Source organism: Haplochromis burtoni, unplaced genomic scaffold (genome assembly GCF_018398535.1).
Source record: "Haplochromis burtoni strain Fernald_Lab_line unplaced genomic scaffold, NCSU_Asbu1 Contig_341, whole genome shotgun sequence".
In the NCBI taxonomy this organism is placed as follows: domain Eukaryota; kingdom Metazoa; phylum Chordata; class Actinopteri; order Cichliformes; family Cichlidae; genus Haplochromis; species Haplochromis burtoni.
In genome coordinates this window covers 278,668-293,988 of record NW_024582702.1, presented here as the reverse complement: position 1 = coordinate 293,988, position 15,321 = coordinate 278,668, and the positions used below count along the sequence as shown (strand labels likewise).

Sequence of the window (15,321 nt, the reverse complement as noted above, 5' to 3'; positions counted from 1 at the left end):
CCCTTTAAGTCAAAAGTGTCCAAACAGATTACACTTATGTTGCAGTTCAGTGCAGCGAACTTCAGCGTTTTCTGCTCATCACATCTTTTTGACTATTTTCATGTTAGTTTCACTCCTGGAAGCTATTTGGTGGAGCAAACTAGAGCTTACAGGATATCACATTTTCAGTTTACTTTATTCTACCTATTCCAAAATCTAGAATGAAGGAGGAGTTGTCGATATGTATTAGTTGACTTACTTTAGAACATTTTCTATTCAGTATTGTGTTAAAGGGAAACCAGGAAACCAGCTCGCCTGCATGATTTGACTTGAAACCTCAGGAGAGGTTCTCTCTCTCCCGTTTAGCCTGTTTTGCTATGCTCGCCTAACTGGAGGCTTTTATTTTGAATTTAACTGGAACGACTGGGTGTTACTTACTATGATGAGCTTTACAGTAGTAATAGCTCCACTCGGTTGTCTTTGGAGAGCAGGACGCGCACTGACGGGATCATCATGGCACCGCTGGGACTAAAAGCCATTGTTGGAGAAAGTAAAAATTTTTTTATTCTTATTTAATTCTTATTTTTATTCTGATTGTTGTTGTAACGTGGGGCCCAGCTGCTCCTTACTTTTTATTAATGAAATGTTGGTGCGCTAAGACGCACGGAATCACTGGAGCAAAGCATCTGCCGCGAAGTGTCGCAGGCAGTGAATTAATTGCACTATTCGCTGGTGTTCTGCTAAATTCTGCCGTTATTGCCCGTTATTGTGTTGTCAGTGTAAAAGCATGGAGCCCAGGTCCGATGTAAATCCGGTCGCGCTAATCTTTGTGCGGATTAAATGCTTTGACATAATTCTCTGGGGAAGACCAGAGGTGGAGGAGGACAGATCCGACTCTGGCTGCCTCAATAACCGAAGAAGCCGTAGTTTATACTGCCTTTACTATCCCAGACCTGTTTCTTTCCTCGTGCATTGATTCCACGGTAGTTGTGAGCACAGTTTGGTAATTCCAAACTGTGCTCACTGATTTTCGATTTGTGTTAGTTGCGCTTAATAAATCGCACCAGCGCATCTTTAGACTTCCAAAAACAGCAGGTACCCAAACGGCTAAAGGGAGGTTCAGTGAACTTGGCAGTGATGCGCCTTCACTAACTCATTGAGTAACCATATTAATAAAACTGGTTACAACCTATCAAGCCTTTGGATAGTGACTGTGCAAGTTATTGAAATACTGTCACAATCTAAATACATGTTTGCAGTGACATGGCCGTACACGGACAGGAAAGGTCTGACATTTACTCTAGACCAGTATAACAGCTCTATGCAGATCATATTTCCATTTAAAGGCAGAGATTTAGGCTATTTAAAGGATGTTGAAGAAATTCATCAAAGAAAATCAAAAATCAGACAGTTGCTGTCAAACAGGCGTATTGTTTAGATTGTGATGGAAATGAGACAGCTATGCTGGAAAACAACCGAATATCAAGTGTTATTTAAAAACAAAATCACAAGGTAACAATCACTCAGAAAAATACTAATGCAATACTGTAAAGTACTTAAATCCTAAGAAAAGTCATAGGATGAAAGCACAGGTGTAGGCGTCACGATATTTACGACACAAAGACTCGTCCCCTGCTCTCATGAGCATCCCCTGAAAATCGTCTATGTCGAGTTTCATTGGGTGCAAATTTCATGTTTTAAACCTTGAAATCTATGCAGAGAATTAGACAGCTGTAAGCATGTAACGCTCACAGCTGTCTTGGTTGAGGATCCTCAGAGAAAATAATGGTAACATTGAGCTGCACACATGCTTCAACAGAAGAAAACAAAGTATTCACATTACAGTGCATTCATGCTCTCGTCTGAGAATGCGTCGTGATCACAGAGACTGTCTGCGAGTCCAGAAACTTCCAGGTGAATCTGAGCAGTGAAGGGTCACATCAGAATGAATGATAGTGAGGCTGTGATGTCAGAGGGAGAGCCCAACAGGTTATCTGTCTTATTCTGTCTGCAGACCAAAGTCATGACCATAGATGGATTTAGTTTATGTTGCCCAAACATCAAAACGTTGTCTCTCATGAACACACTGTACAACATGATGACAGTGTTTGTCAGGAAAGAGGAGGTTAAAATCCAGCGAATCCATGTGGATAGGAGAGCTAGAACTGAAGCAACAGCCGACTGTGCCTGCTGCCCGTCAGGCGGTGCTCCGTTCTTCCACAGGCACTTACACCTAATCCAGCGGACTAATTGGATAAACAGGACTATTCACTGACTTCACTGTAGTGTGTCTCTGACAATAGCTTTCCTCGTCATGTAGCTTGGTCTACCTGACTCATTGAGGTGTTGTGTAACAAATAATGTGCCTAAATCGATCATTTACAGTTATTGTAAATTCCTGCATGAGATGGCTGGCCTCACTGTGTGACTGTCATGTCACTGCAATGTGATTATGTCAGCTGAACAGCAGCTCTTCAAGCTTAACGATACCTTTTGGAGGAACATGATATGTAGACTTATTTTGGAGAGCAAGTGTTTGTGTTTATCAGTGTGTGTGTGTGTGTGTGTGTGCGCACACTGATGCAGCCATGTATGCTGCTTTCCTGTGATGTCACGTCCGCTGACACAGAAATAGCTGTGGGCAGTAGGGAGTAGTGGATGGGGTAAGAGGATTGGGAGCAGATTAGAGGCAACAATTGCAGTGGGCCTGTCTCTCAGTCTCTCCGTGCTCATTCTCACATCCTGGACATGTGCTTAAATCCCCAATAAGGGAAACCTTGACACATTTTAACAGAATATTGGGAAATGCTAGATTTGCTCTGCTTAAAAAACAATAAAAGAAAAAAGAATGAACTAATATCTTTTAGAAATGTCTCTTTGTGTTACTCTGTCTCTGTGAAAACAGTATTTTTTCCCTTCCTAGTTCTCTAGTGTTTTGCAAATTCTTCATAATGAAATGTTTTAAATTGTCAAACATTAGATTTTAATATCAGACAAAAACAAACTGGGCAAAGAAGAAAACTAAACTTTAACAGAAACTGAATCCAAAGATTAACAAACATACAAAACTAGAAAGACTATTGAACTCAAACCACGACAGCTGCGCCAGAAGCTTGGACGCTTATGATTCACCAACCAGTCGTTCTTCAGCCCGTGTCATTGGTCTGCAAATATGGAAATAACTTTGAAGTCTAATCAGTGTATTGTTCATACATGTTGCACTGCTATTATTTTCTATTTTATGGTTAAATTGTTATAATTTGTAATTAAAATTAGACACAAGCTCTGAAAAAGGATTTATGTTACAAATTTGACATCCACACAGCCAAACACGTAAAATCACTGACGTCAGTTCAGTGCTTACATTTCTGTGGGAGATCTCCTGAGCTGTGACCAACAGAAGACTCGCTGTTATGCATCTATCGGCGTAAGTGTTTGCATGATAATCAAAATGCTGTTTGAATGTGGCTTAGAGCAAAACGTGCTTTGACTGCTCAGAGTTGAAAAGTCCAATAAAAGTATCCAAAGTATTAACCAATCAGGTGAGGGGACAGGTGGCTGCACACATGTCAGCAGCATCCTCGCAGTGAATGCACCAAGGTGAAATAAAAAGCTTTGCTGCAATTTGGCAAAGTCTGGTGTCAAATGAATAGTTTCTGATTTATACCTGCTACAAGAGTATTAAAAATCTTCTGACCGAGAGCAAAATAAAAGCATCTGTGATGCCTGAATAGAACTAAAATTCAGCATTGAATGGCTCCTCGCACTATTCCTGAGGTGGCAGCAGCACGTCTGTGACCATGTTTGTGTGTTTCTCAAAGATGAGATTAGAGTGGAAAATTACCCCCAACTGATTTTACATGTGTACATAAAAGACCTGTAGAGGACTTGATGCCCGATGTAGCTTTTCTGAACCAATAATAACAGTTTTTGTTTCATCTTAGTTTAACTTCAGGACCTTTGCACACATCTGTTAGACAGTGTATAGAGTGGGAAAGGTTAGCTCAATCAGTGGCTCTCACTGGAATGCAGAGCTGCCATCAGCACAGCAGTCTGATTAAATGTCATATGCCAGTATAATGTGACCTAGTGGTAGCATATACAATGTAGACCTTTGGGGGACTCCGCTGCAGAATATGGAAAAACATACAAAATATGATTTAAACGACTGCAGAGCTGTCGTAGATCTACCGACCCAGTGCTACAGCCTCACTATGAAAATGTAATGATCCACTATATTAAATGCTACACTTGGGTCACATAGTACAAGAACAGAACATTCATCAGTATTGCTGCAACACAGTGAGCTATGATATCACCCTAACAAGCACAGTCTCAGGACTGTCCAAACCCTGACTGAGATGTTGTTCTGACTGCATGTTTCAGAAGGCTGAAGACAGTTATAATAGATAAGATAAGATAAGATAAGATAAGATAAGATAAGATAAGATAAGATAAGATAAGATAAGATAAGATAACCTTTCTTAGTCCCACACGTGGGAAATTTGTTTTGTCACAGCAGGAAGTGGACAGTGCAAAAGTTATATAGCAAAAATTAGAAATACAATACGAATAATAGACTGTACACAACTGTACAGAAGAGAATAGAATAAAATAAAATACAATATACAGTAGAATAAAATAGAATAAAATATACAATAGGATAAAAATAGAATACAAATTCTATATACAACTGAGTAAAAATACAACTGAGGTCACTTTTATAGCATGTGGACTGTAATCGTAGCAGTCAAGGATGAAAACATCACAGAGAAGTTATGGGAAAATATTATCAATAAAACAAGCAAGAGTTAGAATTTTTTATTTGATTTGATTCATTTTATTCTTTAAAAAAGTTTAGAAACTTTAATCTTAACGTGATCATCAAAGCTTTCATCTCTTGGTGATGTATGTGATGATGATTCATCTTCATCCATCCAGTTCCAGTCTGCAGGATTGTATTTTAAGAATGTGAATGTCTTTATTGATCCAGGCCACCAACAAACACCACATTTGTTCTTTACCTTAAAAGCTGCAGGAACCTAGAGTGGACATGCAAAGAAGGTTAAAATGATTCTCTAGTCTTTCCTGTCTGAGATAGAAGGAACATTTCTGAAAATGTTTCTCATTGAGAAAGCTCCTGCTTGTTTACTTGGAAACATGATATCAAAGAAAATACCTAATTGTTCTGATACAAATAAATACATTTAATATGAACTCATTAACACTGAAGAATGTCCACAGTTATGTGTAAGCCCAGTAACATGCTTTATAAAATCATGTTAATTTATTATACCGAGGTGTCAACATTAAGATTAAAATCTCCAGCTGCTCAATCGCGTTGGCAGCTGCTAAAATAAAACCAATTCTGTCACAGCAGCACTTTGAGACAGTGATCCAGGCCTTTGTTAGCACTCAGCTGGACTGCTGTACTTTATAAAGGGGTCAGTGCTTCATAGGTTACTCGTCTACAGAGGAGGCAAAATGCTGCAGCTCGTCTTGTAACTGGAACTCGAAAGTTTGAGCACATTTCTCCTATTTCAGCTCCACGTCACTGGCTGCCCATTCCTTTTAGGATTTGTTTTAAAATTCTTTTATTTGCTTTTAAAGCTCTCCATGGCCTCGCCCCATGTTATCTCTCTGAGCTGCTACAGCCTCATACACCCGCTCTGTCAGGTCAGCTGATCAGCTGCTCCTGCATGTACCCAGGACTGGGCGTAAACTTAGAGGAGATCCTGCTTTTGCTGTAGCAGCTGCCAAACTGTGGAACGAGCTGCCTTTAGAGATCAGACGGCTTCTTCTCTGCCTGTTTTTAAATCACTCCTGAAAACCCAGCTCTTCACCACGCGAGATGTTGGTGTTTAGTTTAGTTGATTCTATGTTGGTCTGTTTTAATTTTAATTCATTATGTGTTTTATTTATTTATTTATTTTTTATTTTATTCTATTGTCTTATTTACTGTACAACACTTTCATGCTGTGCTGGCTATTTTAAAGCACTTCATAAATAAAGCACTTTATAAAGTGCTTGGATTACTTAAAAGAAACAAAGAAGGTAAGAAAACAACAAACAGATGGTGTCAGTAAGAGCGGTCTCTCTGCTGTGACACCAGCAATGCTTTTGTTTTGCCAACATGCAGAGATAGATTATTGTCCTTGCACCAAAGTGCCAGCTGTTGCACCTCCACTCTGTAAGCAGCAGCATCATCATCCCAGCGCTCTGGTGTCATCTGCAAACTTGATAATGTAGTTTTTGTTGGAGCTGGAGGTGCATTTGTGGGTCAGCAGCATGAAGAGTAGCGGTCTCAGCACACGTGCCTGCAGGGTGGGAGGGGGCCGTGCTCAGTGTGATGGTGTTGGATTCCAACCTGTGCTCTCTGGGGTCTGTCAGTGAGGTCCAGGATCCAGCTGCAGTGGAGCAGGGCAGGCTTGCTGATCAGCTGCTGGTGAATGATGGTGTTGAATGCTGAGCTGAAATCAGTGAACAGCATTCTTACGTGGGCGTTACATTAATCCAGGTGTGACAGGGCCAGGTGGAGTGCCAGTGAGATCGCATCGTCTGTTGATTTGCTTTGACTGGTGTGCAAACTGTAGCTGGTTCTTGATGTAAGTCAGGACTAGTCGCTCAAAGCGCTTCATGATGATTGGAGTAAGTGTTAGTGGGCGGCAGCCTTTGAGCTCCGAGGCTGCAGCTGTCTGTGACACAGCAGCTTGGCTCAGGGCAGCGGTTCTTAAAGAGTTCTGACAGGTGGGGCGCAAGTTATCGTGAGGATTGGGAGGAGTTAAAATGGAAAAAATGGAACGCCACAAGGAAGCATAGTTAGCCCGTTATTGTTTTCACTGCTGATAAATGATGTGTTTAAGAACACAGAGGGTGGGACGGGGTTTTCACTTTCTGCAGACGATGGGGCGATGTGGGCAAGAGGACGACGGTTAGACTTTTTGGTAAAGAAAGTACAGGCGGCAATCACAGATCATAAATGGAGGTTTAAATTCTCAGCTGATAAGACTAAATAATGTTTTTACGAGAAAAAGAGTTGGTGTTGACATCAGGGTCAGATTATATGGACAAGCATTAGAAAGGGTAAAACAATTTAAGTTTTTGGGGTTGTGGTTTGATGAAAGGATGACATGGACTGTACATATTCAGAAATGCAAAAATGTGTTAAATATAATGAGGTGCTTAGTGGGAACTGACTGTGGGGCTGATAGGAAATCTTTAAAAGCTTTATATACTGGGTTGATTAGGTCAGTATTGGATTATGGGTGTGTAGTATATAATTCTGCTGCCAGAAAAAGTCTTCGTAAGTTGGATAGTATCCAATATCAGGCGCTAAGACTCTGCACAGGTGCATTCAAAACAACATCTGCAGCAGCACTACAGGTAGAAATGGGGGAAATGCCATTACAAACAAGAAGAGAGCAACTGACACTGACTTACTGGGCAAGTTTACAAGGACGTGGTCAAGATCATCCAACAAAAACTGTTTTCCAACCGTGCTGGGAAAAAGAGAAAACGCAATTGAAGAGCTTTGGGTCTCTTAAATTCACATACAGTGCAGGAATATATTAATCAGTATTATAGTCAAAATCTACACAGATGCATCAAAGAACACAGCCAACCAAAGCGGGTTAGCATTTATACTTCCTGAGTTTAATATCAAGGTGGGGAAAAGGATCAGTGACGATTTATCAGTGTGCACAGGAGAAATGGTTTCGTTATTGTTAGCAGTCCAGTGGATTGAAGAAACAAAACCACTAAGATCTGTGATAAGTTCAGACTCAAGCTCATCACTGGCCGGTCTGCAAGACAGTCACTCAGACTGCAGACTGACATTCTGATGGAGATCCAGCAAACATTGTTCAGACTTGTTATGATGGGGCTTATGGTCACGTTCTTATGGATACCAGCGCATCATGGAGTTAAAGGAAATGAAACAGACAGGACAGCAAAAGTCGCAACGAGGAGACCGATGGTAGATATGGTTGTTAGTGTGAGAAGGACGGAGCTCAAGAGTAGAATACGATGCAAAATGAAGGAAAGGTGGCAGAAGCAATGGGAGGAGGAGAGGAAAGGCGATGGTTTTATAAAATCCAAAGGAAGGTGGGGGAAATGAGAAGTACAGGCCGAAACAGGAGAGAGGAGACGATTATATCTCGACTGAGATTCGGACACACTGGTTTAAATAGCACATTGTTTTAACAGGTAAACACTGTGCAGGGGAGTGTGGCTGCAGCAGGGAACAGGGAACAATAGAACATGTTTCCTTGAATTGTCAGAGGTTTGATATTGAAAGGAGACAACTGATCAAAAAGCTGGACGATATGGACGTGAAATTGGACTTGATTGATTTGTTTCGCACGACCTCTGTAAGTGAAAGTTATCGGGCTGTATTTTGGTTTTTAAGGCAGACCCATTTGTTCGAGAGAATTTGAATTTTTTTTTTGTCATTTCGGTCCACACCATCACGCCCTGCCGCAGCTCTGCCGTCAAAAACAGGCTCCCTGCAGCCACTAACAGTGAGTAGGATTAAACTCTCACTAAATTATATATTTTTCATCTCTGCTCACCAGTTTCTGGATCTTTTGTTTTTATAAGACTAAGACTGAACTTTATTTTTCCATGTTTGGCGATGTTCACGTTCTGTTTAACTTGTTGCTTTTTTGAAGAAGTGCTGCAGACGAATGAAGCAGTCGAGTGACAAAAGTTACAAATAGTTGCTTGAAATGAAAGTTGTTTGTTTAAAACAAAAATTACTGACGGATTCATTGAATCCTTCGGGGGGATAATATTTCTGCCATGTGAGGAATGATGTAAAAAGACTGAGAACCACTGGTTCAGGGAGATGTTGAAGACGTCTGCTCGGACGTCAGTCAGCTGATCAGCACAGGCTGTGAGGACAGTATATTGTCTGGTGCAGCAGCTTGTGGGGTGACTTTAGTGAGACTCCTTCTCACATTGTGGACAGGGACAGCACTTTGTCTGGCGAGGGGTGGTTTTCTGTGCTGGCTCCTTGTTTTGAGTCTCAAACCTGGCGTAGAATGAATTAAGTGCTTCTGTCAGAGAGGTGGGGCCTTGTAATGATGGCTTGGATGTCTTGCCACATTCGCTGAGAATCTCTTGAGCAGGCGAAGTAATCACTGACTTTCTTTGAGCACTCAGGCTTTGTTCACTTGATGCCCGGGCACAGATCGGGTCTTGTCAGTCTGAGCGCTGCCTCGTCGTTGGCCTTGAAGGCACCAACCCGTGCTTTCAGCAGTTCTTGAATGCCTGCAGTAAAGCATGGCTTCTGGTTAGCACATGTTGTGACAGTTTTGATGATGGTGGCATCTCCAATGCATATGTCACTGTCTCAGCATACTCATTTATGTCTATGTGATGTTCAGTGGTCGCCGCTTCTCTGAAGACGCTCAAAACTGTAACTACACTGCACTCTCCAGATTTTATTTTACATTTCTGTTATAAGACCAAACTTAGCCAAGGTGGACAGAAGTCACAATTAGAGCAGGGCGATATGGCCAAAAATATTTATCACGATATAGATTTGAAAATTTGCGATAACGATATAACTGACGATATAATTGATGTGAGACAAAATGCAACTCCACAACTTTGCTAGCGTTTACAGCATCCTGCCATGTGACTGTATTTGTCTCTAACCATCAGGAACCTTCACGTTAACTTTTATCGAGTGGAAAAGTGTTAGCTTTCGTCCTCCAGCTTCACTGTTTATGTTATGCTAACATAGCTGTGTCGCTAGCGATCACATAGCACATCATTATATACCAGCTAGCCCAACTTCAGTAACTCTACAAACGTCACTGCTGTTTAGTTTCCTGTCTTCATTTATGTTGGAAGTGATAGCAGAGCTGTACGTTTGAATTTTTTCAGAAATCTCTCAGTCAGAACATGCTATATCATGCTTAGGTAACTAGCGAAACTAGCGAGCTAACTTCCATTAACCACCTGCTAACTTCTAACTCTGTTAAATGTAATAAATTTTGTTTTCATGGATGCCTGGATGCTAAACTTCATAGTTACACCTGGTAAAGCAGCAACGCTGATCATTTTATTACCGATGAAAGAATTTAGACAGTTTTTAACTCCCAGTGACGCTGCAGTGTTCGTTTGACTTTGGGACTGACGGACAAACACCAAACCAGTTCCACATCACTGAAGTGGCAGCATTTTTACAAACCTATTCTGGTTCATCCGTTTCACTCAACGATCCGCTTTCTCCATTCTCATTCTCCGTTGCCGCCATGCTTTTTCGGCCATGTGCGTATGAAAACAAAGGCACTGCACATGCGGGTTTTACCCATATTCTAACGCGATATTTCATTTTCTTATCGTTGCCTAACATTGTACCGGTATTACCGTGAACGGTATGATATGGCCCAGTCACAATGGAATTGTAGGTTGGAGATTTTCAATTTCAGTTCAGCTGTTTTTTTTTTTTATTTAGCAACAACAGCCGAACACTTAATAAACTGGATGAGGCAGCAGATTTTCTAGGTTTGCACAAACTAGTCTGTTAGTTATTAAGACTGGAATATCAAAAACGGGCAACTGGCAGATTTATGACCTGATATGTGAAAATGCTCTAACTCTTGATTGAACTGTACAATACACACAAAATATTTTGTTTACAGAGATAATGAACAACGTCATCAAGAAGGCAAGAGAAAAAGGAAAATGGAAGGTAACTGTCATTAACATCATTATTCATACGAAGTTGGATATCTGTGATTCAAAGATAAACAAAGACATTCATTAAGTATCAGATATAGTAGTTTCCTTTGCTATGTGTGATTTTATTATAGGTTTTGGTGGTGGACAAGCTGAGCATGAGGATGGTGTCCTCCTGCTGTAAGATGACAGACATCATGTCTGAGGGAATCACTAGTAAGTACTACCAACCCAGCCACACCCAGCTCACTTGTATGGAAGCCCGTTTCCGCCACTTAAAAAAAAAAAAAAAAAAAAAAAAAAAAAAAAAAAAAAAAAAAAAAAAAAAAAAAAAAAAAAAAAAAAAAAAAAAAAAAAAAAAAAAAAAAAAAAAAAAAAAAAAAAAAAAAAAAAAAAAAAAAAAAAAAAAAAAAAAAAAAAAAAAAAAAAAAAAAAAAAAAAAAAAAAAAAAAAAAAAAAAAAAAAAAAAAAAAAAAAAAAAAAAAAAAAAAAAAAAAAAAAAAAAAAAAAAAAAAAAAAAAAAAAAAAAAAAAAAAAAAAAAACAAAAAAAAAAAAAAAAAAAAAAAAAAAAAAAAAAAAAAAAAAAAAAAAAAAAAAAAAAAAAAAAAAAAAAAAAAAAAAAAAAAAAAAAAAAAAAAAAAAAAAAAAAAAAAAAAAAAAAAAAAAAAAAAAAAAAAAAAAAAAAAAAAAAAAAAAAAAAAAAAAAAAAAAAAAAAAAAAAAAAAAAAAAAAAAAAAAAAAAAAATAAACAAAAAAAAAAAAAAAAAAAAAAAAAAAAAAAAAAAAAAAAAAAAAAAAAAAAAAAAAAAAAAAAAAAAAAAAAAAAAAAAAAAAAAAAAAAAAAAAAAAAAAAAAAAAAAAAAAAAAAAAAAAAAAAAAAAAAAAAAAAAAAAGGATCCATAACTAAAATTTCGAATTATTTTCTCGAAATTTCGACATATTAACTCAAAATTTTGAGAAAAGCAACTCGAAATTTCGAGTTAGCGCTGCCAATCAGTAATCTACGTGAATGACGTCATTTCCATGTTACCCGGAAGCTGAAGCCCTCAGCTACAAATGCTACAGCTAAGCTACCGGTATTACATCCAGTCGTGAATGCACAGATTGCTGAGTGTTTTCAGCCTGGCTTCACAAATGATGAAATCCCCGTGTTATTAGCTGAATCACATGGTGTTACTATCAGCAAACGTACTCGCGAAAGCGCCAATTTGTTGGGATCCGTTTTTGAGTGCGCGTTCCTCTGCGCCATATGCTTCCGGGTAACAAGAAAGCGACCTCATTCACGTATATTTTTGATTGGCAGAGCTAACTCGAAATTTTGAGAAAAGTAACTCGAAATTTTGAGTTATGGATACTAGCTGTTTTGTCTTTATTTAGTGACGGAAACGGGCTTCCATACACTTGACCTGTAGCCGTGTAGTTAGTTTAATCTGTTTTAAATAAATCTAATTTAACTCTAATTTCTAATTAAGTTAAATGTATCCAACAGTGTTTACAGTGTGAAAATATTTCTATATTTATTTATTTTTTTGCAAGGTAATTGAAATATTAGAAAAGGATAAGATCAGCTGTGCGGTTCCTCGGTCGTTGATCCAGTGTTTAGTTTATTTTCCTCTGTTCTCAGTTTAAAGTTTCTTATTGATTTCCAGTGTTCTTGTAATTATGTTGTGAATTACATGCTGGAGTTAAATGTTCGTAGTTGTGATCTAGTCCCAGAGTTTGACTTCATGTTTATTTTTCTTATAGCAGTCTGTTGAATACCGGCTGTTTAGTCTTCCCTACGTATCCCATGCCCGGTGTACGTGTCTTACTTTCCAATCCATCAGTCATGTGCCAGTTTTACTTCCCCCTTTGTGTTTCGTTAGATTCTGTTCACCTGTTCATTGTCCTCATGTGTGTATTTAAGCCTTCTGTTTTCTTCAGTTCCTTGTTGCATTCTACCAACAGGTGTGTTCCAGTATTGTTTTTTACTTTTGCAAGTTCCAATAAAAAAAGCTGTCTTTTATGAGTTCACCATTTTGAATAAAAATGTCAGACTAAAGACAGGCTTTGGTATCCGTTCCCACCAGAACATTGCTGACTAAATAGTACTTTAACTGTGAGAAACATGGCACCAGGTAGTGACGGTGTGATGAAATCCCTTGAATGTGTCGACTTTTTCCAGCCAATTGCTTTGCCAAAAGGCAGATCACACGAAGCTCCGTCCAACAGCTCATTTGCGAGTACTGCTGCGATGATGCATGTGGGCTACATACCAAACGTAATGATTAGGGATGTTACTGGCCATTAATTTCTTAGTTGACTAACTGTGGAAAAAATTCCACTAACAACTAGTCTAAAATTAAGAATAATCAATCCATCCATCCATTCGCTTCCGCTTATCCTTTTCAGGGTCGCGGGGGGCGCTGGAGCCTATCCCAGCTGTCATAGGGCGAAAGGCGGGGTACACCCTGGACAGGTCGCCAGTCTGTCGCAGGGCTAACACACAGGGACAGACAACCATTCACACTCACATTCATCGCACATTCACACCTAGTGACAATTTGGATTATCCAATTAACCTATCCCCACAAGCTGCATGTCTTTGGACGGTGGGAGGAAGCCGGAGTACCCGGAGAGAACCCACGCAAACACGGGGAGAACATGCAAACTCCACACAGAAAGACCCCGGCCTGATGGAGGAATTGAACTCAGGACCTTCTTGCTGTGCAGCAACAGTGCTAACCACCGTGCCACCGTGCTGCCCAAAAAAACCCCTCAGATATTAAGTTAAATTTAAGAACCATCCATTTAATGGAAAACGTCAAAACTAATATCAGAGGTGTTTTGGAGAAAGCTAATTTCCGCCACGTGTAGAAGCTTCGTCAGTTCTAATGTCGAGAGTCCCAGATTTAAGTCCTGGGGGAGTGTCCCCAAGAGGGGATCCTTTAATCACACGAGTCAGCAGTGTTGGGCAAGTTACTTTGAAAAAGTAATTAATTATAGTTACTAGTTACTTCTTCAAAAAAAGTAACTGAGTTAGTAACCGAGTTACAAGATTCTAAAAGTAATTAATTACTTGAAAAGTAACTATTTCGTTACTTAAAAAAAACAAAAACCGTTTAACCCTTTTGATGTTTCCTCCACATTTCACCTTTAAAAACTGTTTATTTGCCTTGTTTGGTATCATCCTTTTCAGCACAACCTCACGTGTCTGAATTTACAGTTATGTTTTCATTTTGACATATTGTATTAACACAATTGATCTAAAATCAGACAAAACACATAAAATCCGAGTAGAAAAAGTTATATTTTTTACTGTAACAACCACAAACATGTTTAATGAATCATGTTTCATAACTTTAAATGCAAAAATAAATTGACAATTTTAAAATTATATGTACAACATCACAGCCTGATACCTGCAGGTCTGACAGCAGCAGGTGCATCACTCCTGTTTCTACCTGGAGACAGCAGTCGCCTCATTGTTCTGACACACAACACAAAACTATCCACAACACTACACACTAACTACACAAGACAACACGTCACTCCTAAATCTTCCCCCTCTTCCTAAACAACCAAATGTCATGTTGCCATGTCATTTTTTGATTTGTGATTATATATCGTTGTTGGGATGATAAGTGTCTTATATTGGGATATGAGATCATACCAAAATCTCAGACTTTAACCAGCCTGATGAACGCACTGACCTTGCTCTTTATCCACTTCAGTTGTCGAAGATATAACAAAGCGGCGTGAACCTCTGCCCAGCATGGAGGCCATCTACCTGATCACACCCTCAGACGAAGTAAATAAAGTAGTTCCTCTACAGCAGGGGCGTCCAGCTGCAGTCCTTGAGAGCTGCTGTCCTGCAGCTTTTAGACGCATCCTTGCTCCGACACACCTGAATCAAATGGGTGGCTTGTTACCAGGCCTTTGTCAAACTTGATAACCATTGATTCAGCTGGTTGGAGCAGCGATGCATCTAAAAGCTGCAGGACGGCAGCTCTCGAGGACTGGAGCTGGACACCTCTGCTCTACAGCCTCATTATGTGATTTTCTTCATTGCAAATGTTTGTCCATCAAATTAGAAACGACACTTTCCTTTGATTTGAATCCTTTACTACAATACATTTAGTTTGATGTTTGCTTTCAGTGATATGTAACTCACTCAACAATGTAGCAATGAATTATTAGTCTGGTCGTCTTTGCTCTTTCAGTCTGTCGAGGGTGTGATTGAGGACTTCAGAGACCCTCGGACTCCGAGGTACAAAGCCGCCCACGTCTTCTTCACTGACAGTGAGTAGACCAAAATCACACCCACAACATACACGATTTAGTTTTATTTATATAATTCCAAGTCATAACACATGTGGTCTCAGGACACTTTATATAACGAGGTTAAGACCATATCAGGATCACTACTCTCTTTAACTCGAAGCACGTTTACTGTATTTAAAAATCTTCACAGGTGTCTTTGGTTTCTGTATTTTTTCATCTGTCAGTATAGCTTCACAGCTGTTACTGGCTGGATGATGCTGTTTTGTCTTTCTTTTTTCCATTGGGAGATAAATACAACTGAATAAATGTAACTGAAAGTAAAATATCCTAAAATTTTAAGTTTTACAAAATGTAAAATAATTAGCAGCTTTTAATAGTGCAAAATAGGC

At 39.0% G+C, this 15,321-nt stretch overlaps 1 protein-coding gene across 3 annotated transcripts in view; it reads left to right on the top strand.

Annotated features, from left to right (window-relative positions):
• The first annotated feature begins 429 nt into the window (after positions 1-429).
• The window catches only part of stxbp1b (syntaxin binding protein 1b), a 35,768-nt gene continuing 20,876 nt past the window's right edge, over positions 430-15,321 (top strand). For 2 of the 3 annotated variants that reach the window (XM_042228675.1, XM_042228674.1), the window contains exons 1-5: positions 430-529; positions 10,632-10,681; positions 10,803-10,884; positions 14,383-14,459; positions 14,872-14,950. In XM_042228675.1, coding sequence (XP_042084609.1) covers positions 493-529; positions 10,632-10,681; positions 10,803-10,884; positions 14,383-14,459; positions 14,872-14,950 — 325 coding nt within the window. In that variant the 5' untranslated portion in view covers positions 430-492. Of the gene's footprint in view, positions 530-8,194; positions 8,349-8,460; positions 8,499-10,631; positions 10,682-10,802; positions 10,885-14,382; positions 14,460-14,871; positions 14,951-15,321 lie in introns of those variants that run through there. The other variant, XM_042228676.1, reaches the window with a different exon arrangement.